The following is a 26,051-nucleotide window of genomic DNA, read 5'->3' as shown; positions in this document are numbered from 1 at the left end:
CTGATGCTCGATTTCTTCTGCAGAACCAGATGCTGTTTCCAGGCTTCAGAGCATTGGCCTCTGCTCCAGCGGCAGACTGTCCAACAGACACTTCAGCTGCTCCTCGCCCAGCTTGATCTTGTCCTCCAGTTTGCGCTGCTCGATGATGAGGGCCGACTTCATCTTGACGAAGTGCCGGTAGTCGTCCAGGCTCTCGGCGTCCAGGTGGACCTCCATGATCCCGGACACCAGGCGCTCCCGACGGTCCAGGTTCTCCTTCAGCTCCTTGGCGTCTTCGTGCTGACGCATCAGCAGCTTGCGTTTCTCCGTCAGGTTCCGCTGAGGGAGAAGGTTACAGAAATGTCATCTGTGTATTTAAAAACAAATCTGAATCTTTTTTTTCACGTGACCTGGCTGATTACCTTCTCCTCGGGCAAAGCTTCGTCCTCCAGGCTGTTGAGGGCGTTCTCCACCCGGGCGAGCCGCCCCGACAGCGACAGCAGCAAACTCACCACCTTGTCCAGGTCGCCCACGAACATGCGGAATTTGTCGAGTTGGTTGGGCTGACAGAGGCGCTGCACGGTGACCTCCACCTCCCGACCCAGGGTCTCGTTGTCCTCCACATCGTCCTGCAGGCTCTGCCGCGCCTCCCGCAGAACCTCCAGCTTCCTCGCCAGGCTGGAGATCAGCTCTTGCTGCAGAGGAAACATTGTGTAAAGCACTATTAGCACAACAAGGAGAGTTTTTATACACTTCCAACCTCTACATGATGGTGGGTGAGTTAGACCTTTTTACTGGCCAGGTCGATGTCCAGCTCGTCCTCAGAGTCCTGCTCCTCCAGCTGCCCCTGCATGTCCTTCATCTTGATGAGGAGCTCGGCTTTGGGAGCTGATGTGTTGTAGTAGGAGGAGCCGGGCACCAGAGAAGCTGATGCAGACACATCCTCCTCCTCCCCCCTCCTGACACGGAGAGCAAAGGAACAAACGCCTTTAAGTTTAATATAAGAGTGATGGCTGGAGGATATAACTGTAATGTATCGTTTGACCACTAGAGGGCAGACTGAGTGAAGGGTGAACATAATCACAACTTTAACTCTCTCTTTTCTGGGCTGTCAAAGGCCTTAAAACTTAAATCTAAACCATTTTATATTTTATTTTGTGACACTTTCCTATAATATTGATTATTCCTTTTACATTTGCCGTATTCTATTCATATATGCATTTGTCTTTTGGACAAAGTTCAGGGGTGGGGTTGGGAAATGTTTCTACAGTAAGCTAGTGTTGTTGTGGGGAGGTCAGAGGTCATCACTGTAAGGAATTCAGGAATTCTTGCTTCATCCAGATAAAAAAGTTCCATCTTGCAAAGGTTAAAGGATTCTTTCCCCACCTGTCCGTGGTCCTGGGGGACGACGTGGTCGGCCTGCAGCTGGTGGGGGTCCTCCTCCTCTGGTGGGCTCCCTCCAGGATCTGCTCCTCTGGAGGAAAGAGCCCCTCCATGAGGTCCATGGTGGTCTTCCTGCCACTCTGGTTGAGGATGTCCACCAGGGTCTTGTCTTTACCCATGATGTCCCTGGCCAGTTCCTCTCTCTTGGCGTCCTCCTCTGAGCGTTGGACACCTGCCGAGCTCGACTCGTTGTCTGTCTCTTGTGAGGAAGCGTGACCCGGGTCCTGAGGGACCTGGCGGATGTAGGCGCTGAACAGGGACGACACCGGGTGCTCTGTGGCCCCTAGGCAGGGGACGTAGGGCGACGGCTCAAAGGGACGGCAGGTCTCGCCCGTCGGGGGCAGGTAGGCACGTCCCCCCCGGTCCGAGCTGCTCTCAGCGTGGACGATCCTCACGGGGACTTTCCTCACCGGACTGTTCACATCCATCCCTTCTGCTGCAAACGTCAGCTCATTTTCTGACCTGGAAACAGCTCAGTGTCAAAACCTGAAATTATTCAACTTCTATTTTTTTTTAAACATGAGGCTGAGACTAAATATGGAAGTGACTGAGGCGAGGACGATGCCTTGGAGGACAGACGACGGAAAATAAAGACAAAACAGTTTTGGGTTCATTTTCTTTAACAAACCCGAGAGCTGCTCAGTGGACTGGTTCTAATTACAGGATCGTACAGTCGAGTCCCGATGGAAAGCAAAGGTCACAGCAGTCATGTGGCTTTCACAAAATTACAGCCTCCACTTGGATTCATCTGAGGCTTCAGAGGAGATCCAGCCCGGTCGCTCTGCAGCAGCGGAACCAGCCACTTCATCGTTCCTCTGACAAACCGATGTCTCAACTGAGCTGTTCCCTCTTGAACTTGTTCACCTGGAGCTCTTCTTCAGAGCCCCTCCCACGTGTACACCAGGGAAACACTTTACGTAACGAGGGGCACTGAGGAGACCTTCTGCTAAGCTGCTTACCTGAGTGTTGAGTCATGCTTCGCGGCCGGCGGCTTGTCGGTCAGTCTCAACGGTGCAAACTGTGGCGAGGGAGACCGCACTCGATCGGCGCCGGGTAAAGACAGGGGGGCCGTCCAGGAGGAGCGAGGAGACGAAGGCCGTGGCAGCAGCTCCTTCTCCTGCCCGGGCTCCACATCTCCTTGACTCACATCTGGTGGGGACGTCCAGGGGGCGGGGCCAGCGGAGGAGCCGGGGGCAGTATCATGGTGCTGGGTCTCAGAGCCGCAGCTGGACAGAGGCTGGAGCGCCGCCGGGTTCGCCTGGGAGGCAGCGAGGAATTCCTGGGAGGAGGATGTGGTTTCTGGCCCTAAAAGGGGCCTGGGCGGCGGCAGGAGGCCCTTGGTTTGTGGAGGCGGAGCCGCGTGCCGGGAGCCAGGGCCGGGGCTGTGGCTGCGAGGGCCCGAGGAGCGTGTGGTCTGGGAGGGATTGGCAGCGTTGGATTTGGTCCTGTGGTCACAGAGGCCCGGTGCTGGGCCCTGGTTCCTGGGCCCTGACGGGGCCGAGTGTGGGCCGCGGTCGGGCTGAAGTCGCAGTCGGGTCTCTGATTCTCCTCTAGTGGTCAAAATAAAGACAAACTTCATCAGTGCCAGAGATTAACATGGTCTAAGACAAACACATATAAACAATAAACGTCCCACAAAATAAACACACACATGGGATTCAACAGATTCCCTGCAAACACATTGAAATAAGCTAAATACAGCAGTGAGAAGAACCTGAGGTGAGGACTATTTTAATTTAACAAAAATGCATTGATTTAATTTGTCTTTCCTTACAAAGCAGCTCTAACTAAGCACAGAACAGTTTGTTTTCAGACTCGTCCTCATGGATTCACTCCATATTTTCTGTGTTTTTCAGACGACATGAGTCAGACGACGGTTTGTGGCTGTTTGAACCAAAGCTTGCTTCAAGAAAAACAAGCCTGGGACTGAACATCTCAACCTAAAAAAAGTAAGATTTCTATTCTGCACTTGAATAAATGTGTTTTTGATCAAAAACTTTTGACTCAGATGAAGTTAAACATTGATTTTATTTACTCCTCTTGTAAAAAAAGGGTGAGATTTTAAGACTTAGCCGAGTTGTTTACCTGGCGAGGCACCACTCTGTTTACTCCACTGCTGAACCACATGAGAGGCTGTGTGTGTGTGTGTGTGTGTGTGTGTGTTTACAGATTTGGAGGCTTTAGAGATTCAGTGTGTGTGTGTGTGTGTGTTATTCTGCAGGAGACCTGAGCCATGAATGTAAAAACACTGAGGGCTGACTTCCCCTGAACTGTGTCTAATTATAGTTTTTACCTTATTGTAAACCTGTAACATTAACATTTGCAAAAGTATTTCCTGGTTAATATCCCATTTCCTGACGCATGTTTTTCTCCTACTCTGTGCAGAATGAAACAAATACAACAAAGGATCGAATGCAGCGGATTGATTTCAGCATTTGTCCAAGAAAATGGTCACGAATGCAACAGATCAGTAAGTTTTCTTTGTTAACAGCAGCTGAAGAATGAAGTGATCCACTCTCCGCCCGTCGTAAATCACCAGTAACCCCACTGACACCTTTTTAAATCTAGGTGTTGTTGGCTATGGGAGTCGGGGAGATTCCAATCAGCTCAACGTGAGCAGGAGGTAAAGTTGGAAAATGATCGTTTCCTTTCAGTGCAGGAAACCTGAGCTGTTCTCTTTCTGAAATCTCACCACTCGAATACATTCCTCATCTACGTGAAACTTCATCAGGATTTCTCTCTGCCGGATGTTTTGACCGGTCGCAGTGACCAGGCGGCGGGTCGGGTGTAGAACCTCACCTGGTGGTGTAACTGCTCTGCTGGTCTCCAGGGTCTCTCCACGGTGAGGGAAGGTTCTGCAGGATACAAGGTAGAGTTAAGGGCTTTTGTAAATTCAGACTCCCGTTATTCTCCTGTAAAAATACAGACTTTGAGAACTTCTGAACCATCGAGATATAAAAACTGACCTGTGCGTAGAAGTCTGCAGAGGGGGATGATCTGGATCTCTCATGGGTGCAGAGGACTTTCTCCTCAGCATCTGCATCCAAGATATTCTCTGCAGAGTGATACCTCCCTTGTGTCTTGGCCTCTGGCGACTTCTTCTGCTTGTTCCATGTGGCCTGGTACTCAGCGAAGGTCCCGAGCCTCTGCTGCTCCAGTAAACTCTGATTGTACCCAGGACTGAGGAGGTCGGGCTCTGCAGAGGAGTGTGGCTCCTCAGGCTCTGCAGAGGAGGTGTTCTCTTTGACTTTGCTTATCTCACCCAGGTCCGTGTTCAGGTTTGAACTTTGACTTGACCTCAGCACGGGTCTGGAGAAAGCTGGTTTGGCCTCGAAGAACCTCCTGCGCTCTCCGAAGGACTCCCTCTGAGGTTCCGACTCCACCCCTACTTTGTCTATCTTGTCCGGCTCTGAGAAGGAGTGAGTCCTCTTCGCCAGGGGGAAGCGTTTACGTCCTCTAATGCGTCCGTTGGAGGTTTTCACTACCGGCACCTCGGGTCCAAGGGGCTCCAGGTCGCGTCTCTGGAAGGAGGTGGCCTGGAGAACCCGGGCCTGAGCCTCTTTCAGGTGATCCTTGTAGATATTAGAAAAGGAGGCACCAGAGGACGTGGAAGTCTCAGTGGATCTCCACTCCTCCACCTCCTCGTCCTCGGCGTCACACGTCAGGGTTGCAGCGCTGCGACTCTTCTGCAGCTGAGCTCGTTTCTGCTGGATCTCTTTTCGGAGCGTGGTAGCGTAGCGGTCACTGCGTCGGTTCACCTTTCCGCTGCCGGTGGCCATGGGGTCACCAGTGTCCTGGGTGGACATCACGCCCATGGTCAAAGCTGCAGGTTGCCTCTCAGCCAGACTCCTGCTCTCCTGGGCCAGGGAGTGGAGGAGGGGGGTTTTCAGGGGGGATATCCGCTTGTCTTCTTGAGGCACCCATGGGTCTTGCTGCCTTGAAAGACTGACCTTGTGTTCATTACTTAGATGTGCGGAAAAATGTCTTTTGGTGTCATTACTGTGTCCTTCAGCTCTCTTTGCAGCGTCCTCTGGGCTGCGGCTCTGGTTACAAGGTTCTGAGGTCGGATGAAGACCGTTCCCCAGATGGGAATGACCGTTGCGCTCCTTATTTTCGCTGTAAGGCGTCTGGGACTGAGGTAGAGGGTACTTTGCCTTCAGTGAACTTGAGAATCCTGGTTCACTGCTGTTCACCCAGTGTGCCTTCTCCGTCTCCCCCCTCCGGCCCTCTGCTTTGCCCTGCCTGGCCTGAAGCTCCGCGGCCTGGGCCAGATGTTTGCCTGCTGGGCCGTAGTATCTGCTGTGGCCCCAACCCTCCAGGTGTGGGTTCGCAGCACAACTTGTCATGGACGCGGTGGAGTGCCTGACGTGCCTGCGGTTGAACAGATTAGTGGGTAGGTCCTGGAGGCTGCGATAGTAGCTGCCGACACTCTGCGTCTTTGCGGGAGGAGCTGACCTGGTGTGCAGGTAGAAGGGGCTTTCATCACTGTACTGCCTCTGGTGGGCAGCTACCTGGGTGTAATGAGACTGTCTCACGTCATTGCTGGACAGAGAGAACAGTTTGTTGGGGTGCAGCTGGTTGTGGTTGTGGTCGGCGGCCGCGTGGGGGGGGTGGAGGGAGTCTTTGGCGGGAAGGGGCTTGAAGCCGTGTCTGGGATCGGAGGTTTTCCCTTGGTGAGGTCTGAGGCCGTTCTGCTCGTTGCTCTCGGTCAGTTTCTCGATGGATCTGCGGAGGCTCTTGGTGGGACCACCTGGACCTTCGGGGTACGGGAACACTTTTGTGGCGGCAAAACTGTCACTGCGCAGGGGAGGAGGTGGTGGAGGCGGAGACTGGGACTTCTTCTCTGGTACCTGCCACACTGGGCCGATGCTCATTCTCCCTGCGATGGAAACCCGAGTGGCCGGCTGCTCCTCCCAGCCTCCGCCCCCCAGCGCCGGCTGGTGGTACCTGGGCCGCCCGGCCTGTTGAAGCCCCTCGCTCTGAAGGCCCTTGAAGAAAATGTTTTCAGTGCTGGTTCCCTTCCTACCAGGCGTGCTCTGGTCGTGAACCGGAGGGCTGGAGCCGTTGGAGAAGCAGCTGAACGCAGAGTCTCTCTTGCCGGCAGGTCCCGTGAGGGGCTCTGCACCGCTGATGTGTTTGGTCGGGGAAAGACGAGCCGGTGGGAAAGGATGAGAGGGACGGTCCAGTCTCTCCATGCTGTTCACTGAGCTGAACTGACTGGTTAGCTGACGCTGGCTGTTCTCTTCCCCTTGAGTGGACAATTCTTTGGGCCTGGTTTGTAAAGTCAGCAGAAAAAGTTCAGTTCAAGGCGTGAGGCAAACCAAATGACAGAATATAATATGTGCCGTGTTTCGTGCAGAGGAACCGGAGAGGAGAACTTTAAACCCTCACCTTGCTTCATGTTTGGGCTGCCAGTCCGGTGCCGGGGGGGCCTCTCTCCCAGCCGGCTCTGTCTCCTCTTCTGTCAGCTTGGAGGAGTGCCAGGAATGGGGCCGCGAGCCTGGATCATTCTTCCTGCAAGGCACAGAGCAAACACAACAGTTTACTCCATCACAAGGGAGTGTTTGACATTTAAGCTTCTGCGCTGTTTTACCAAACTCGGGTTTCAAACACCAATAATTCAGCTGAGTGGGTTTTTTGTGCAAAATAACCAATATTCTCTGCCCTGGAAATATTAATAAATCTTATATGATCACCTATAGAAACACAAACTGTTAACTACTCCCACCGAACGTACACATACCCTTTGAAGCGGTTCTTCCTGGAGAGCGTGTTGAGAGAGAAAATCATCACACGTAGTTATTGGATAAAACACACAAATTTAAAAGATATGAACTAAAACCAAATAATAGCACTAGAGCTGACGGGACATCACACGACTGGAGACAACTTTAAAACCCAAATCAACTAAGACAAAGGAACAAATCACAACTAGTTACATCACTGAGGGGAGAAGACAAAGGAACACAACACAAGCTCAGTGACCGATGGCGACTCTGCTTCATCACAAACTACCAGCCATCACAACAGGACACGTTTCTCTGACGGTACCTCATGGAGCTTCTCAAAATCTTGGTCAGAAAGCTCCTCGCCACGTGAACTTCGGTTTCTGACGGCATTGTGCGTGGCGACGCAACATCGACCATCTCAGGCCTGATGGGTGGTGAGTGAAAGGAGAAGTAAGGAAAGTAGGAGGAGGACACGTCGGCATCAAACATCAACAGAGAAACATCATGAAGCTGAATTTTCTTCTGTCTGAAGAAAGAACAGGAAGATGGAGGGTGAGGCCAGAAACACTCTCTCTCTCTTTCAGCTTTACAAAAGCACTACAAGGGGCGGACCCCCCACTGGTGTGAGGCCAACACAAAGCAACACAACCCAGTTTAGACCCATGTTAATTACAGCTAGATAATGAGGACAACTGGATTCATTTAAAAGCTCCGTGTCTGCGTTTTGCACCAAATCCTTGAGTGAACGTTTATCCAGAATGATGTACCGAGGCCAAGGAGGCAGGTATGCCCCCCCCACCCCCCTCTATTATTGTGAAGAGGCTTCAGAACAGGAGCAGGAGACAGACCTGTCGCAGCCATATGGCTCCTACACAGCTTAGCTGCTCAGCTTTTAGAAAAAAATTAGACGGCTGTAAAGTGGAAGCTTCCCTGCCACTAGAACCTCCTTCTCATCCAACTGATTAAATGAATTCATCTAAAAACAAAAGAACAACTCCCGAAGAAGACAAACTATCCACAAAGTTAAAAAACCTCTTGATTGGACTCTTCCTGAAGTTCAGAAGTCGATGGAGGTGAAATGTCTCGTCCAGACGGGACGTGAGTCACCCTGATTGAAACGTTCTCTCTGCCGGGTCGGGATGGAGACGCTGCATTCTTTCACAGGAGGAATGCAGGGAGGTGTTTTCCCTCCCTGCCGTACCCTTGCTTCAAGTGGGACGTCTCTGTTGGACATCTTCCAGGAGTCTGACTCCAGCTTGTCACTGGGATGGAACAACACACCATCATCTTTCACACTTTCTGTTAATTCTTTACTTACTCGTGTTTGATTTGCAGTTAAAGTTTACTATAAAAAGTTTCTCGTATTCGTGAAAAGCCCAAAAAGTATCTAAAACAAGAGATGGGGTTTCCCAAAAACCTCCCCTGCTTCTGTTCAACGGGAGACAAAGTGAGAGTTGCGTTGCCTCCAAACAACCTCCTGCACAATGGGAATGCAAATGTCCCTTTTTCTAAAGCGCTGAGGGTCTATTGTCAAGGGATACAGCTGCTCTGTCACAGATATTCCACAGGGGAGGAGACGCCGCCGCTCGCTCCCAGGAAACATGAGCTGACGTGGAGCCCAGCTCATTCAGGAGAGCATGAAACTGAAACACAGCTGACCCAGTTGGCCGTGAGTGAATCTGTCATCGAGAGGATTCATTAAAGGTGAAGGGAAACAACATATCGGTTAAGAGCCGAGACCCGGGAACAGATATTTCTCTACGCCACCAAAACAATGTGGGGAAATCTGAACTTGCAAGATGTCAACTAATCCAAGGACGTGTCTGTAATCGAGCGTTAACTTTATTTTCTTAAACAGCACGTGCAGTGAGTCCGTCTGTATTTTGAAAACACGAAGGTAGATTAAACCAGATTTCAGCATCTGTTTCAGTTCTAACAAAACATAAAGAAGTGACAACGAGCTTCTTGTTTCTCTTTGTGAAATGAAAGCAGCAGCGTGATGCTAACTCACCCACCCTGTGACACTCTGTGCTCTATGACAGGCCCGGTTCAGAAAGGTTCAGAAAAGACTCCTCCACCTCCCTCCTCCACCTCACTCCTCCACGGCCGACTCCTTCAACAACACGTGAGGACAGAAACAAAGATGCACCTTGACACCGCAGCTCTCACCAGTCTGAGAGAAACCAGTGCTGAGGAATCTGGCAACTCCATGACTGAGGAGCCGCTGACTCCCTCCACCCCCCCCTGGTATGAACACACACAATCACACACGCACACACACACACACACTTTGTGCTGCAGAGGAGATTTCCTCCTCAGGGATTATTGAGGGGGATTTGAGACGAGGGGGAGGAGTTATTGTCCTGTCCCGCGTCCTTGCTGTAATCTAGTGTTTGGACTGTGAGTGGCTGCGATGGGGCGTCAACACCACAACAGGTCTCTGTGTCACAAAGACAAACACACACGATATAAAGTACGGGATGACCACGATCCAGAACGTCCCTCGGTAGAGCTCACACGTCCACACAGGATTCTTCTGGTAGAAAAGAGAAGCAGTGTGAATCCTGTGGACTAATAAACCATAAAACAAACAAATGGACCTTTGTGGAAAAAGTATTGAAATCAGAAAAGATGCTCCTCTCTGTAATATTTACTTTCAAAGTGGGGAGAAGCTGAACCCTGATCTCCTGCTTAAATAAACCAAAGCAAATTATTATCAGATTTAGATTTGGGTTAAATTCTGACACTGCTGCTGCATCTCATGTATCATCACAATGTCTGATTCCATCTTCGTCTTGTGTGTTTTCTCTGTTCTACGTCTCCTTCGGTGTCCTTGTGGTGAAACACAACACAGACAGGAATGTTTGGCCGGGGTCAGTGTCTGTTTTGAGAGATACCAGCCAATGTCAGACTGAGAGGGAGGAGGAGGAGGAGGAGGAGGAAGAGGAGGAGGAGGAGGAGGAGGAGGAGGAGGAGGAGGAAGAGGAAGAGGAGGAGGAGGAGGCAGATACCAAGAGGCTCCTTCACCATGAAACAACTGCTCCTCTGAGGAGAGAGGTCAGAGGTCACGTGATCCACCGAGGCCTGGACAACCGTGTGAGTTTTAAGTTGTTATCAGTTTTCCAGGAAATCTGTCGCTGTTTTCAGACTTGAACTCTGTCTGAAAATCTCCAGAGTTTGTCTGTCACACGTGAAGAAGCAGCAGCAGGAGATTCTCTGGGTCCGACTCGTTCACTACAGCAGCTTCAGGTCTTAACTCATATTATTATTATAAGTATTAACTAACTGACGGATAACTGGATCGGACACGTTGTTTAACTAGATTCCTGAAATTCTCAATCCTGGTATTGACTCAAGATCAAGAATGTGAACAAACACATGTCCTGGTTGTACAGACGGACGCACACTAAGTAATAACTGATGTTCAGTACGATGAGAACTCCCTCGCATTTCCACTCTCCTCCCGCGGCTCAGTGGGGACACGTGCTGCTGAATCACCAGCTTGTTGGCAGCGGCTCCAGCAGCGGCGGTGGCATCGGGCCGCGCTGAGCTCTAAACACAGACGCACAATAGAAAATGCCGGCGTCATCACAGCTGGGCTTATCGGTGTGTCACCGCCGGGACCGGCCACAAAAACATCAGAAGAGGAGGGAGGCAGAAATGTTAGAACGAGAAAGAACCGATCTGTGATTTACCTGAAGACGACAAACAGCCGGGATCAAGATGAATTCATAGCAACTAAATCCTGATTCTTGTTATTAGTTTATTATTTATGATGGTTTTAAGTATAAGTGATGAAAAAGTGTTCTGAACTGATCCACACATTTGAAAAATTCAAGCAAAAACACAAGCTTTAAAATTCCCTCATGTGTATTATAAGAATATATTAAGATTTGATGTTATTATTTACATTATAAAATTTAAAAGAGCCTGTTAAATTAATTAATTTCACTTTGTTTTAGGTCAAAAATGAAGATCATGTTATTGGGCCTAGGGTGAAAACACACACGTACGAGAATCCTCTGAAAATGATTTAAATCTGTAGTCGACAATCAGATCAGCTGCTTTCAACCTGTGTGTATTCTATTGTGTGTGTGTGTGTGTGTGTGTGTTTGTGTGTGTGTTTGTGTGTGTGTGTGAGTGAGATAACAGTGATTTACCAAACAAAAGATTTACCTTGTAAATTTACTCTACACACACACACACAGCTTTAGCTCTCACAGTTCACCTGCACCAGGGTTGTCATCCGTCCGTTTCTCCACCGTCACATAAATCCTCAGGATATTAAAGAAAGCAGGAGAACCCGCCCCCCCCCCCCCCCCGGCAGTTTGTCAGCCTTCTTTCTGACCCTGGGACTCGAACCTGTGACCGTCTGTTAAAACTTCATGTGTCGTCCACAGAAAGAAAAACCTGCCGTTATCTCAAAACTCCTCCAGCGCTTCCTGATCTAATCCCATTTGTCAGGAAGCCAAATGATTGAATCGCAGCAGATGAAATAATAAAGAGGTGGAGAAAGAAAGAGGGAGAGAGAGAGAAGGGGAAGAGGAAATACCTGAGAAGTGAGGGATCTCCTCTTTATCTTCTAAAAGCCAAACATGTCCAGAGAGAGAGAGGAGAGACACACAGACAGGAGCGCCCACTCTGCAGCCAAAGCCCCTGAAAACAATAGGCTCTGCTGATATGGCCTATCCCACTAAGTAGTGTCAACTCACCTAGGCAACGCGGACTGTACCACTCCTCCTGCAAACAGGGGAGGACGCCCGGCTGGAGGCAGCTCTGTGGACGACTCGGCGTCCCCTCAGAGACAGATTCTGAGTGTCCACCTGCTGCTGTGATCGTGGCGTTCGCTCGGTGAACGATTCTTGGATCGAGTGTTTACTGTCGGTTGAGTGAGTTGTTGCATCTCAGTGTGAATCCACCTTTTCTGTTTGTTGGCTCCTCCCACTCTGCAGAGCTAAACCCAGGACTGTGGCTTTGCAGCCAGTAATTGGATTCAGGCTTAAAGACGTCAGTGACACATGTAGTAAAAAGTAAATTGAATAAATTATCATTGACTCCCCAACTTTCTTTTAAGTACAAACTATTATATTTAATAAGTCAATTTGATGTTTTCACTATTGTGTTTCATCTAAATTGTACAACTTGTTGTTTTCTTCACCCTGGATTTGGCCTTTTGTATTTAAATACTTTATATTTAAACACTTTTCAGTTTCTATGACAACTGAAGCTACCACAGGTTCTCCTTCATGTTTGGATGGAGAGGCTGCAACATGCAACTTCACCACTAGATGTCACTAAATACACACTAATCCTAATGTAGCTCTAACAGACATTGAAATTATTAGAATTAAAAGTGATGAGCAGATGAAACAGAACAACATGTAAACAGATTAACTCAAGCTGTTAAAAAATAGAAATAGCATGTGTGTGTGTGTGTGTGTGTGTGTGTGTGTGTGTGTGTGTGTGTGTGTGTGTGTGTGTGTGTGTGTGTGTGTGTGTGTGTGTGTGTGTGTGTGTGTGTGTGTGCACAGAGCAGAAGAAGCACAAACAAAGAGCAGAACACAAATACCACTTGATTATGTCATGAATATAATTGGCTAATTGACGAATTACGTAATCCAGCAACCTCTCAACACGCTTTTTACTAACTTCCATTGACAGTAGATTTCTACAACGACCCCACAACACTTTAAACTTTATCCTCATATAGATCGTAGCCGGTACAACCACATCCTACATTTTGTCCGGCTCTTGTTTTGATCACAGTCTGTCGTCATCTGAGCGTCGTGTTGACTGAATCATTATCTGACCTGTGGAGTAACCGTGTTGGCCGAGGCCCGACCGCCTCCACAATACCAGCTTTTGTTTTCCTCTCAGGGGCGAACAGGCAGCGAGAGGCCCACGTGTGAGGCTGTCAGGCCGGGGCTGCCTCAGCTGACCCCCCCCACCCCCACCCCCCCAATAGAAAAGTGACTGGTTGCTGAAGTTAATATCATTTAGGAAGTTTCAGACTGTTGTTTATTTATGCACTGTGAACCCTGTACAACACTCCGCTCCATATACACTTACTTCACATCATATGTGATATGTGTTCATATAAACCATATTGATATTATATATCATTTTATACAATAATATTGTCTTTTGCACACTCTGTCTACATATTCTTACACTCATAATATATTATATTACCTATTGTATAGTCAAATACTTATATTCATACCTCTACTATATATCATATATTATATCATACTCTCTGTATATTCTTTGTATACATAAGTCTATATACACATATTTATACATGTGTACATGTTATAATTATTATTATTATATTTCTATTACTATTATATATACTGTTGCTGCCATTATTACTATATACTGCTATTATATTGGTATAATTACTATACTATATATACTGTACTATTTTTATATACTGTCTAACAATAACATTACCATCATATCATCAGTACTATTACCATCATCTTGCCACTGCACCTTATCTACCTATTTTATTTTATTTTATCTTGTGTTTCTGTTTTTTATTCTTTCTACCTCAATATTTTTTATTTTATTCTATTGTATTGTATTTTATTGTATTCAAATTTACCGGCTGCTATGACGACTTAATTTCCCTTCAGGGATGAATAAAGTAATCTATCTATCTATCTATCTAAAATAAAGTGTGTTTGTATTTCTCAGGTGTTAAACTTGTACCTTCGGACCACCAGGGCCAGGGTCTTGTGGGAGCCCTTCACCAGGCAGATGGCCTCCTGCCGGGAGCCGGCGAGGGGGACGGCGTTGACGCTCAGCATCTCGTCCCCGGCCTGGAGACGGGCGGCTGCTGCCACGCTGCCCGGCTCCACCTGCACTCACACCCAGAGACGCCAGAAGTGAGTCACAGAGTCGAGCTGGTTTTATTTTTAACAAACACAACAGGACAACAAACCCTCGTGGGTCTTTCCCTTCAGATGAGATTCCATCCAATAGAACCTGTGGTGGACAGCAACCCGAGCGCTCTGATGAAAAATTAAACTCTGGTCTGTAACCGGAGCTGGACGACGGCTCCATGTGAGCTCTCCACAGCACACCAGGCTCACCATAAGCAGGGTTGTGGGTTCAATTCCCAAGATAAAGGCCCTTTTTTATATAGATTCATCACCAAGTATTTGTTTAGATATGAACTAAAAGCTCCTTCAAGACTCGGATGCTTATTCTGATGCTTCCACTGGCTCTTTTGAACCTGATGTGTAACATCTCACACACCAGTGTTGTGATGTGCAGGGGAAACATTTGCTTTCAGCTGCTTCAATATTTCAGGCGCTGGAAGGGTTTCGAATTCTGCACCATGAATCTAATTCAGAGGAGGGGAACCTTCACACTCTCGTCTCAACTCAGCAACACAAGACCAGTTGGGAGTCAGTCGGGGGGGCAGTGGAATCCAAGGGCAGTCAGACAGACTTCTGGATTTAGCTGTGGGCTTTCTTTTATTTTTAAAAGAGCACAGATAAGTTGTCTGATATCTGAACTATTTTGATATTGTTAAATAAAACCTGGGCTGTCTGTGGTTTTAAAACGTGTACGAAACCGTTACCTTGGTGATGACCAGCGGCTCCCGGTGCTCGGTGCCCCCCCTCAGGGTGAAGCCCCACGGTGCTTTGCCTCGGAGCAGCACTTCCACCCGCTCCTCCTCCTCCTCCTCCTCCTCCTCTTCATCGTCGTCCCCTTTCCTCCGCCGGCCCGCTCCCCGCAACTTCTCCACCTCCCTCAGCCATCTCATCCTCCCTGCTGAAGCTCTCAGGTCGTCCATGGCAGCCATGACGCCTCCGGCTCAGCGGGCGCCATCAACATCAGATCAGTCACAACAACGTGAACTATAGTGAGCAGGAGGTGTCTAATAAAAATTAGACCTGTATTAAATCAATAGGCAACTCTTCTGTTAACTGATATCTTCTCATATTATATGAACATTTACTTGTTAAACTATTAAATGTGACATGTTAAAGACTAAATACTTGATGCATGAATTCAAATTAAGCAAAATGTGGCAGCTACAAACTAAGCATAACATGTAAACAACAGGTGAAGCTGATTATAACTAAACTTATTCTAATGTCAGACATTGTAAATCGACTTTTTAGTTAAATTTCTGAGCTCTAACTCACCTGTGAGTAATGTTCTCTGCACCCAAGCTGCAAGCAAAGGTCCAAGAGGAGTAGAAGACAGGAAACAGGACAGAGACGAGAGGACTGACTGTGTCTCTCTGTGGGACGGCAGCTGCTCCCCCCCCCCCCCCCCCCGGGGACTTTCTCCTCAGCCCCCGTGTGGAGCCTCTCTCGCCCAACGCCACCCGCTCCCTCCATGGTCGATGTCCTGGCTCCCACTGCTGGAGGCGTGCAGCATCATCGGCTGGGAGACGCCGTGAGGGGCGACAGGTGAACCTCACTTCTCTTTCCTGCTTTATTCATTTCATGGAGGTTTCTCTAAGCAAGAATATCCAAACATACGCACAAGAATATCAGCATAAAATAAACAGATTCAAGGCTTTATTTCCATTTCAATTAAATAGATTGGGATTTGTTTTGATAAGCAACAGAAAAAATATAATTTATAATAATAAATCCTGGGAACAGGTTTAAAATAAAGAAAACTAATGTTAAAAGTAATTAGACGTCCACACATGAATAGGCAACACACACTAACATCTGATGGGGATAATTAGAAGTGAATTTTCCTGCTTTACTTGTTTTATTTCATTTCATTTTGACACATCTGGGTTCGTCGTGGCAACAAGTGTGTGTGTGTGTGGGTGTTGAGGTGTGTGTGTCTGTTGAGGTGTGGACGGTGGGTGTGTCAGCTCTCCTCAGACTTGACGCCTCGACCTGTCAACTCTGTTTTGTCGCTTGTTTTGACGTCGGCAAAGTTCCTTCTCCCTCAAAGTTCTTCACAAGGCAACAACTCAAACAAACAAGTCTCCGGATCCACAGAATTCAAAGGTAATAGTTCTGAAAGTTAAAGAAACAGCTCAAAGCAGATTTAAAGTATTTGTACAAGGGAATAATACTAAAAATAATACTATAACAAAACAGATTGTTATGTAGTTATTAGAGAATTAGTCTGAGATATAAATGAGATAGATAGATAGATGGATATATGGATATATGGATAGATGGATAGATAGATAGATGGATAGATAGATAGATAGATAGATAGATAGATAGATAGATAGATAGATAGATAGATAGATAGATAGATAGATAGATAGATAGATAGATAGATAGATAGATAGATAGATGGATGGATGGATGGATGGATGGATAGATAGATAGATTAATAGATAGATGGATTGATAGATGGATAGATAGATGGATAGATAGATAGATTAATAGATAGATAGATTAATAGATAGACGGACGGACGGACGGACAGACAGACAGATTCTGAAAGTTAAAGAAACAGCTCAAAGCAGATTTAAAGTATTTGTGCAAGGGAATAATACTAAAAATAATACTATAACAAAACAGATTGTTATGTAGTTATTAGAGAATTAGTCTGAGATATAAATTAGATGGATGGATGGATGGATGGATGGATGGATGGATGGATGGATGGATGGATGGATGGATGGATGGATGGATGGATGGATGGATGGATATATATATATATTTAGAAATTAGACGCCCAAATACTTTCTTCCATTCTTTCCCTCTGTATCATAACCTGAGGAGAACAGATCAACTTACACAATGACTCACATCATTCTCTTGACTCACAGTTCGCTCATTGCTCACACAGTTCCTTCAATAAATATTTTTTTAATATGTAAAGCCAACGCCTCAAACTCCGCCTCCGCTGACGCGATGAGACAGGAACGCAGCTGTGACAGACGCGGTTATTTATTGTCGTTCATCCTCTCTGCACGGACAGAAGCGACAGGAGTCCACACACGTCCACATCACGTGAGTACAAACTTCTGTCTTTACACAATTTGCATGACTGAATTATGAAGCATTTGAAATTAGGATTTAATAGGTTGTAATATTAGATTACAACCTATTAAGGCGATTTTTACTGTAGAAGCAGAAAGTGAAAATATCTGTTTAACTTTGAAAGAAGCAGAAAACAAAACTACTGCCTGTCATAAATAAAAACCTGAAAGAAGTTTAAAGCCTTTTCCAAACTGTAGAACTCATAACATTCAAAACAAAGCCTGATGTTTCCTCCATTTTAATCATACACAGAATAATTTGCTTAGATAGTTTTTCCTTTGTCTTGTCGAACTGGTTTAACTGAAACCTAAACGGCCCCTCCCTGTTTTTTTTAATTGTAGTGTCTCATCGTCCTCGTATAGATAAACACAGACGAGAGGAAATGTGGAGCACCAGCTCAGGTAAGAAAATCCTCCTTTTCTTTCTTCTACGTTTCCCTAGTTTTTCTGGATGTTGTAGTTTTGACCCTGTCTTCTGATGGATCTTCCCACAGACACCCACCCGTCAGGCTTCGACCTGAGCGGGGGGTTGGACGGGCCTGGAGATGTGGACCAACATCATGGAGGAAACCAGAAAAAAGAGGACCATGATGGTTCCCATGGCGGAGGAGGCGGCCATGATGGTTCTCACGGAGGAGGAGGTGGCCATGATGGTTCTCATGGCGGAGGAGGTGGCCATGATGGTTCTCATGGAGGAGGAGGCGGCCATGATGGTTCCCATAGCGGAGGAGGCGGCCATGATGGTTCCCATAGTGGAGGAGGCGGCCATGATGGTTCTCATAGCGGAGGAGGCGGCCATGATGTTTACCATAGTGGAGGAGGCGGCCATGATGGTTCTCATGGCGGAGGAGGCGGCCATGATGTTTACCATAGTGGAGGAGGCGGCCATGATGGTTCTCATGGCGGAGGCGGCGGCCATGATGGTTCCCATGGCGGAGGAGGCAGCCATGATGGTTCCCATAGCGGAGGAGGCGGCCGTGATAATGATCACCATCGGAAAAAACACAGCCCTGGACGCAACAGCGGGGGAAGTGGTGGCAGCGGTAGCAGCAGTGAAAGTTCTGGTGAGGACGACGGCCACGGAAAACATGGACGCAAACACAAGAACAAGCACGGCAAGGGGCACGGTCGTGGTCATGGTCGTGGTCATGGGCACGGGCACGGAAAATGGTAGAAAGGTGAAAACTGGCGAGATTTAAATTTCACAAATGGCCGATCATTACAGGATTCTCTGTTTTCTCAATGTTTTGTTTCTTGATTTTCAGGCGGCGCCCGGAACGAACCCGATCAACAATCTGCACAAACCCATGTTGTTTATTAACTCTGCTGCAGAACAATGAAGTTAATCCTGTAATTCTGCACTTCAATAAAATGTTTCAAAGACAAAATCAGTTATCTTTATTGGTCCTTTTTTTATACTGAATCTAACTATTTAGATATTACCCATGATCCTCTGCTTCCAGAACCAGAAGAGCTGCGGCTGTAACAAATCCACCAAACTCTGTTGAGAATTCTCAAGATAAACTTCTGACATTTGAAGCTGTGACTCTCGGTCTGTTCTTCTCACAGGGAATCGAACCCACTCACCAAAGTTACATCGAACAAACAACTCAGATTATTAGAATTACGATGTTAAAATTGTGTCCTGCCGCCTTTTCACTGTGTTTTCATCGAGCTCAAGGGTGAAGGAAGTGCTCATATACACATAAAAATACACATTAGAAGAAAAAGTACCACATTAACTGTTATTCTATATAATATAAGTATTTGACCTGGTTCCCCCCTTGAAGAACAGTATGAATCCATTAATTAATTAAGTACAAATGATAATTATACAGCTTTATCGTGTGATTTCCCTTTTGGCAGAAACCACTTTACTCCTTGTAGAATTGTCTTCTACTGCCACCATGTTGTCATTATGTGGTATTACAGGTTTCAGCTTCACACACATGTACCAGTGGTTGTTCTGGTTCATTTAGAGATTTATACTGTAGCAAGGCAGCAGCTGGATTTGAACCAATGACACCTGTCGGCGGTTTGAGCGACTCCACCCAGTGGGCAAGGCACCAGTGTCAAGCAGGTTCAGCAAGACTGGAAACCAGATCTGTGTAGCTACTTCTGTTTGGACACTTGAGAAGGAAAGTGTTTCTTCTTCCAAATTTAAAACAAAAACTCAACAATGAGGTTTCTAATTGAGATTGACTTCACCTGGACATGGACTGGACAAAGGGATTTTACCGGGAGTCTTTGAATTCAGATTTCTTTCCTGCAACTTGCTGAAGTGAAGCTGCGACATCAACATTCTTTCAATGTTTTGCCGCTGCTGTTTGCACATCGGAAACACTTGACGACTGTGGCTGAGTGGAAATGGGGACCCGGGTCGCATGTGGAGTCGGGACTCGCAGAGGAACTCTCTGCATGCTGCTGCTCCTCCTGCTCGGCTGCCTCGGGGGGGAATGTGAGCTCCAGGAGTCAAAACCTGGCGAGTCGACAAACCTCCCCCCCGTCAAACCGTTCCCCTCTGAGATCAATGAGCCTCAGGCCTTCCCCGAGGAGGAGCGGGCCTACCTCCCTGTGTTTACTATGGACTACCCTCGCATCCAGGTTCCCTTTGAGTTCACCCTGTGGATACTGCTGGCCTCCTTCGCCAAAATCGGTATCAACCACGGTGAACCGCGGTGTTTTGTGCACGATGTTACAGTCGAGCCTAAAGTCAAATCCTTTCATTCTGTCTCCGCAGGTTTCCACATCTACCACAAAATCACCATCTGGATCCCGGAGTCCTGCCTCCTGATCGTCATCGGCCTCGTGGTCGGCGGCATCATGTTCTCGGTCAAAGAGGAGCCCCCCGCCGTGCTCAACTCCAACGTCTTCTTCCTCTACATGCTGCCGCTCATCGTCCTGGACAACGGCTACTTCATGCCCACGAGGCCGTTCTTCGAGAACGTGGGCACGGTGCTGTGGTTCGCCGTGGTGGGGACGCTGTGGAACAGCATCGGCATCGGGGTCTCTCTGTTCGCCATCTGCCAGTTTGAGGTGTTCGGAGTTCAGGATATCAACCTGCAGGTCGGTGAAGGTCCTGGGGGGGGGGAGGGCATTCATTGGTTAGAAACTGTGACAGAGGAGGAAAGTGATTAAGACAGTTGAACTACCTGGATTCACTTTGAAGGGAATAAACTCCATTGATGCCACTCACTTTATCTCCCAGGAGAACTTGCTGTTTGCCTCCATCATCTCGGCCGTGGATCCTGTGGCGGCGCTGAACGTGTTCGAGGACATCGGCGTCAACGAGCAGATCTACATCGTCATCTTCGGCGAAGGACTCTTCAACGACGCCGTCACTGTGGTGAGAGCAGGAGACGTGTGACCTGCAGAACGTGACCTTTGATAATCAAGGCTCATTTCGCAGGGATTTGATTTATTCGGCTTTGGTTTAGTTTGCCTTTATTTGTTTTAGTTTGTCAAATTTTCTAAAAGTTGAAGCCTCTTTCTGCACAAACACGTTTTCATATTTGACTGAATTAGGCGATGTGTGTGTCTCTTTCACCTCATGTGGCCCCCGGCTGGTTTTAAAAACAGGTTCCTTCTGCAAAAACCTCCTCCGGCTCAGGGGTGAGCTTTTTGTGATGTGCTGAATGAAGCTGACTGAAGGTGTTAGAAGCAATTTAAACTTTGATAAGGTGTCACCACAGTGAGAAGCAGCCGGGGTCCTGTGCAGGTGTTCCAGTTCCTTGCAGCTGAATGTCGAGTCATTACTTCCCCGGACGAGTTTCACCTGGGAGTTTCACTCATCACCTCCTGGCACTGATGGTGTCAGACTGAGCCAAAAATAGTTTTTTTAACTCAGTTCTTGAATTGAGTTTATCAAAGTCTTTGTGTGTAAAGTTGAACCTCAATGGAAACCACGTCTCCTGTCTCTCCCTCCCCCTCAGGTTCTGTACAGCATGTTTTCCTTCTTGGCCGATCTGCCCGTCGCCAATGCAAGCGACGTGTTTCTGGGCGTGGCCCGTTTCCTCGTGGTGGGCGTGGGCGGCGTTCTCTTCGGCCTCCTGTTTGGCTTCGTGGCGGCCTTCACCACCCGGTTCACCCACAACGTGCGTCAGATCGAGCCGCTCTTCGTCTTCATGTACAGCTACCTGGCGTACCTGGTGGCCGAGCTGTTCGCCATCTCCAGCGTGTTGGCGTGAGTGAAGCACTGGTCCGAGTCAGACAAGGGATCGCCCCTAACCTGCGTATTACAACTTTATTGAATTGGACGTTGCAGCAGCGAGAATAGTTATAGAATAGAGGTCAGATTCTCTAAATACCTGTAAGATATGATTTATTGCTCACTTTCCCTTTCTGCTTCAGCTCAGAAAGATACAAATCTTTACCCTCAAGACTCTTTAAACATGTTTGCTCAACTTGTACAAACCTGCTCCTCTGCATGAGGTCACGAGTGTGAGTCATTGTTGTTGTTCTTGACCTGATAGCAGAGATTTGTTTGACATGACAGCCGGGGAAAACTAAATCCAGATCCCAGATACACAAACTAATAAACATTTCCCTACAAAATAAAGTAAGAGTAGATATGTTTTCATTTCGCTCCATTTTAAAATACGCAGTCATATATAATCTGATTCTAATCGTGGACGCGTCTGTTTGGATTATAAACAAACCTCCCTCACACACGTGTTTTGTTTCCGGCGTGCAGCATCATCACATGTGCCATAACCATGAAGTACTACGTGGAGGAGAACGTGTCTCAGGGATCCTGCACCACCATCCGTCACGTGGTGAAGATGCTGGCCACCATCTCAGAAACCCTCATCTTCTTCTTCCTGGGCGTCGTTACCATAACGACCCAGCACGAGTGGAACTGGGCCTACATCCTGTTCACGCTGCTCTTCGCCTTCATCTGGCGAGGACTCGGTGAGAGACGCTGACACAAAGCTCTGTGTCGTCCTGGTGTAAACGCTGGACTCTAATCAGTCTCTCTCCTGCAGGGATTCTGGTGTTGACCCAGATCATCAACCCGTTCCGCACCATCCAGTTCACCTTCAGGGACCAGTTTGGACTGGCCTACGGAGGCCTGCGAGGGGCAATCTGCTTCGCCCTGGTCTACACTCTGCCCGAGACCGTCAACAGAAAGAACCTGTTCGTCACGGCTTCAATCGCCATCATTATTTTCACAGTTTTCATTCAGGTGGGCACTACTGTTAACTGTTAATCTTTTTTTGTACTACTGTATTACCCCGCCTATAGTGTATTCATATTTATATATATTTATATTCTTATCCTGCTCATAGTGTATTCATCGCTCTTATATCATACAATTCCTGTTAATACTGTAATATTCCATTTATATTTCTACTGTTCAGATCTTATTTATTTACATTTTCACTTTAATATGCACAATACTCTGCACTTTTACTGCCTTTTTTGCACTTCTGGTTAGACGCTATACTGCATTTCGTTGTATATGTACTTGTACTGTGCAATGACAATAAAGTTGAATCTAATCTAATCTAATCTAATCTAATATTCACCTCCTGCTTCAAATTGTCCTTTTTTACTCTCTTATCTTTTAAGTATCTTATCTCATCCTTTTCTTATTTAAAATATTCATAACCAACTGTTTCACTTGAGAATTTACCATTTTCATCACCTCCTTCTTTCCAGGGAATCAGCATCCGTCCCATCGTGGAGTATTTAAACATCAGGAGAACCAACAAAGTCATGACCTCCATCAACGTAGAGGTTCACACCCGGGTAACGTCCTGCAGCACGTGTGCTTTGCTCTTCTTGTTAGTTGTGTTGTGTTGTGACTGTTGTGTGTCTGTGTTGTGTGCAGACGATGGAGCACGTGTTGTGTGGTATCGAGGACCTGTGTGGACAGTGGAGTCACTATTACTGGAAGGACAAGTAGGAGGCTTTGTCATCTCCTTGATAGAACTGTTTCTCGCCATCTCGTCTCCTCTGATATGAGCTGATGCGTCTCCTCCTCCTCCATGAGGATCAGTGTTAATCATCTTTGTGTCGTTGTTGTGCATCAGGTTTAAGAAGTTCAACGATCGTGTTCTGAGGCGAATCCTGCTTCGAGACAACAAGGCCGAGTCCAGCATCGTGTCTCTGTATAAGAAGCTGGAGCTGCAGAACGCCATCGACCTGCTGGACCCGCCCGTGTGGGACCTCAGTGCAGCGCCCTCTATTGTCTCTCTGCAGTAAGTTCAACAGGCCCATCCGCTTTGGGCTGACTTGACTAGAAAGGACTGAGAGTGCAGTTTAATTAATTCGATTCAGATTCAGCGATAACACAAAGAGACGCAATGAAACACAAAGACAGGAAGTAACACAGTGATGGACTAACACAACAGAAACTGTATCTGTCCACTAACAGCATCACAGCCACTAAACCTTGATGCCAAATCGAATTTGTCTCCAGCTGATGATGCAGATGGAAAACATCTCAATGATAATCACAGAGCTTTATATTTCACTGTGTGCTGCTCTCGCCCTCCGATCAGCGACGAGAAGAAGGAGGCGTCTCGACCGAAGAGGAAGTTCAAGGCTGCTGACGTGAGCAAGATGCACGACATCCTGTCCAAGAACATGTACAAGATCCGACAGAAGGTAAAGTCATCGCCACAACTTCACAGAAACTTCTCACCACTACACATTCTACATCTGTCTGCTTTTGGAAAAAATCATCTTCAGCTAGAAACTGTTTTTTTATGTGTAGGGTTGCAAAATTCCGGGAATATTCAAAGTTGGAAACTTTCCATGGGAATTAACAGGAATTAACGGGAATATACGGGAATTAACGGGAATGAACAGGAATATACGGGAATTAACTGGAAATGTTGTGGGTAATTTATACTAACTGTATTTACCTTGTCATATACAGACATAAATATAAACATTTTGTTGTGTCATAGGCTGATTTGAGCCCTGAGGAAACTTTGGGCACTTGACTATATGCTTCTGCATCGTTGTGTCATTCTTAACATAGGTCTTTGCACAGTATTTGCAAATGTACACAGCCTTTCCTTCTACATTGGATGAGGTGAAATGTCTCCACACATGAGAGAGTGCACGTGGCATTGTTCTGTAGAATAAGATGAGAAAAAAGTTTGTAAAAAAACACTAATGCAATGCCAGAGATATAAATAGTTAGCCAAACAATTGGAAAAGTCTGTAAAAATATTTTACAATTGATGGATAAATGAATGGAAATAGTCTAGATGAACAGATGAACAATCCTCAATCAGCATGCTAATATATTTTCCCAGTAATATCATGGAAACTTACCTGACTAGTCCTGCACTCTACAGCAGGCCTCAATAGAGCTGTAGAGTGAAGGATGCTGGGAGTTATCTGTGCGTGTGATGGAAGAATGCACAGTGGAGGGTTGAAACTCAACGTTCCATACATCTTTAAAAAAGAGTTTTGAATGATGTTTTTATTCCTCAGCGTTTAATTTGCGAAGTTTTTTTTTTTCAAAATTCCCAAAATTCCCAAGCCAAACTTCAGATGGAAAGTTTCCGGAAAGTTTCCCTTTGCAACCCTATTTATGTGTGTGATGCTCTCCACCTGCAGCAACAACAAACTACAGAGTGTGTGTGTGTGTTATTCCACCAAATATCTGTCTATGTATTCCAGACGATGGCGTACACCAACAAGTACAATCTGCCGAACGAGAGCCAGACGAGGGAGATTCTGATCCGTCGCCACGCCAGCATCAGGCGAAGTGTCCGTGCTGAAAGTTTCCGTGAGAATGTGAGTTTTCTTCAGTTTTGTATTTGCAGACACGTTTGCTGTGTTTTCTTTTCTCTGACCTCGACTCGTCCTCGTCTTCCAGCCGTCTCAAAACCCCCCCCGGGCCCAGAAATACTTCTCCCTCCGACCCGGAGCCGATCTGGAGTCGTCCTTTCCCCTCAGAAGACGGAGTCAGGGTGAGTTCACAGGAATTTAATTTGTTTTTCCAGATGAATGAATCACAGAGACGTGACTTTGTGATCTTCAAATATTCTTTTGATATTAAATCCGTGTGTTGGACCAGGTGGCAGTGAGCTGGACCGTCTCTCAGCTCGTTTCCAGTCGTCCACCCACTCCTCCACCCGCTCCTCCGCCCGCTCCCTGGCCTCCAGGAGGCTGAACACCATCGAGGAGGCAGGAGGTGCCGGGACACGACCCGCTGCGCCTGCGCCCCGGAGACACAGCTCCGAGCGGGAGGAGGGGGACGAAGACCCCCGTCCAGGAGGAGCAGGCTGGGTACCTGAGAACCAGGATCCAGGAGAAGCTGAGGCAGGAAATCCTTTAGTCAGACACTGGTCCCAGGGGCCTCGAGGTTCAGATAGGTCGTGATGATCGGAGGGAAGAAGCTTCTCCGTCAGGTTGATGTAAATCTCCACATTCCCTGTTCGGCTCTTTTCTACATACATGTGTCTCTTTAGCTCTAATTCAACCGACAGGAAGTGCACGTCCATCTTCTTCTCACTTCCACAAAGTGTGAAATACTTTCCATCGCACTAAAACAAAAACTGTAATTCTCAGGTGCCACGTTCTGAACGGAACACGTGTATGAAATATTCAAAAGTAGTTTGTTTTATTTTTTTAGACAGCGCGGTGTGTTTTTTTTAATATTGCAAAAGTATGAAAATAAATCTCAACAAACCTCAACTCTCTTGTCTTGTGGTGAAAATGACACAACGACATTAATCCATAATTAACTGAGCTGCCAATCAACCCCACACAACAAGGTCATGTCCATGCAGAATCTGTAAATCAACTTTCCATTTATGCCTAAAAAACATATTCTTCTGGCTTTTACTTGTTATTTATATTCGCCATAACTCTCCCGTCCAATTGAGCAGATGGCAGCAAGTGGCTGCAGCTAAAATTAGCAGCAAGTGGAGGTTGAGCCAATGAAAGTT

At 47.0% G+C, this 26,051-nt stretch overlaps 2 protein-coding genes across 2 annotated transcripts; one reads left to right on the top strand and one right to left on the bottom strand.

The window, feature by feature from the left end:
* Nucleotides 1–29: 29 nt before the first annotated feature.
* Nucleotides 30–14,967, bottom strand: LOC132996750 (protein Shroom2-like). Its single transcript, XM_061067102.1, has 10 exons — nucleotides 14,743–14,967; nucleotides 13,866–14,014; nucleotides 6,814–6,936; nucleotides 4,389–6,693; nucleotides 4,222–4,277; nucleotides 2,382–2,972; nucleotides 1,366–1,884; nucleotides 767–938; nucleotides 402–674; nucleotides 30–318 (listed from the first exon to the last, which is right to left on the bottom strand). The coding sequence occupies exons 1-10, from the start codon at nucleotides 14,965–14,967 to the stop codon at nucleotides 46–48; spliced, it is 4,686 nt and encodes a 1,561-aa protein (XP_060923085.1). The 3' UTR covers nucleotides 30–45.
* A 493-nt stretch (nucleotides 14,968–15,460) lies between these two features.
* LOC132996751 (sodium/hydrogen exchanger 2-like) lies at nucleotides 15,461–25,797 on the top strand. The gene is made up of 13 exons (XM_061067103.1): nucleotides 15,461–15,583; nucleotides 19,877–20,202; nucleotides 20,345–20,482; nucleotides 21,069–21,319; nucleotides 21,830–22,047; nucleotides 22,122–22,321; nucleotides 22,798–22,887; nucleotides 22,970–23,040; nucleotides 23,172–23,339; nucleotides 23,643–23,748; nucleotides 24,778–24,894; nucleotides 24,977–25,070; nucleotides 25,178–25,797. The coding sequence occupies exons 2-13, from the start codon at nucleotides 19,960–19,962 to the stop codon at nucleotides 25,480–25,482; spliced, it is 2,001 nt and encodes a 666-aa protein (XP_060923086.1). The 5' UTR covers nucleotides 15,461–15,583; nucleotides 19,877–19,959; the 3' UTR covers nucleotides 25,483–25,797.
* Nucleotides 25,798–26,051: the final 254 nt, after the last annotated feature.

The sequence above is a fragment of the Limanda limanda genome, chromosome 23 (genome assembly GCF_963576545.1).
Source record: "Limanda limanda chromosome 23, fLimLim1.1, whole genome shotgun sequence".
Classification (NCBI taxonomy): domain Eukaryota; kingdom Metazoa; phylum Chordata; class Actinopteri; order Pleuronectiformes; family Pleuronectidae; genus Limanda; species Limanda limanda.
The sequence above is the reverse complement of the archived record's forward strand: the minus strand, read 5'-3'. Positions and strand labels throughout refer to the sequence as shown.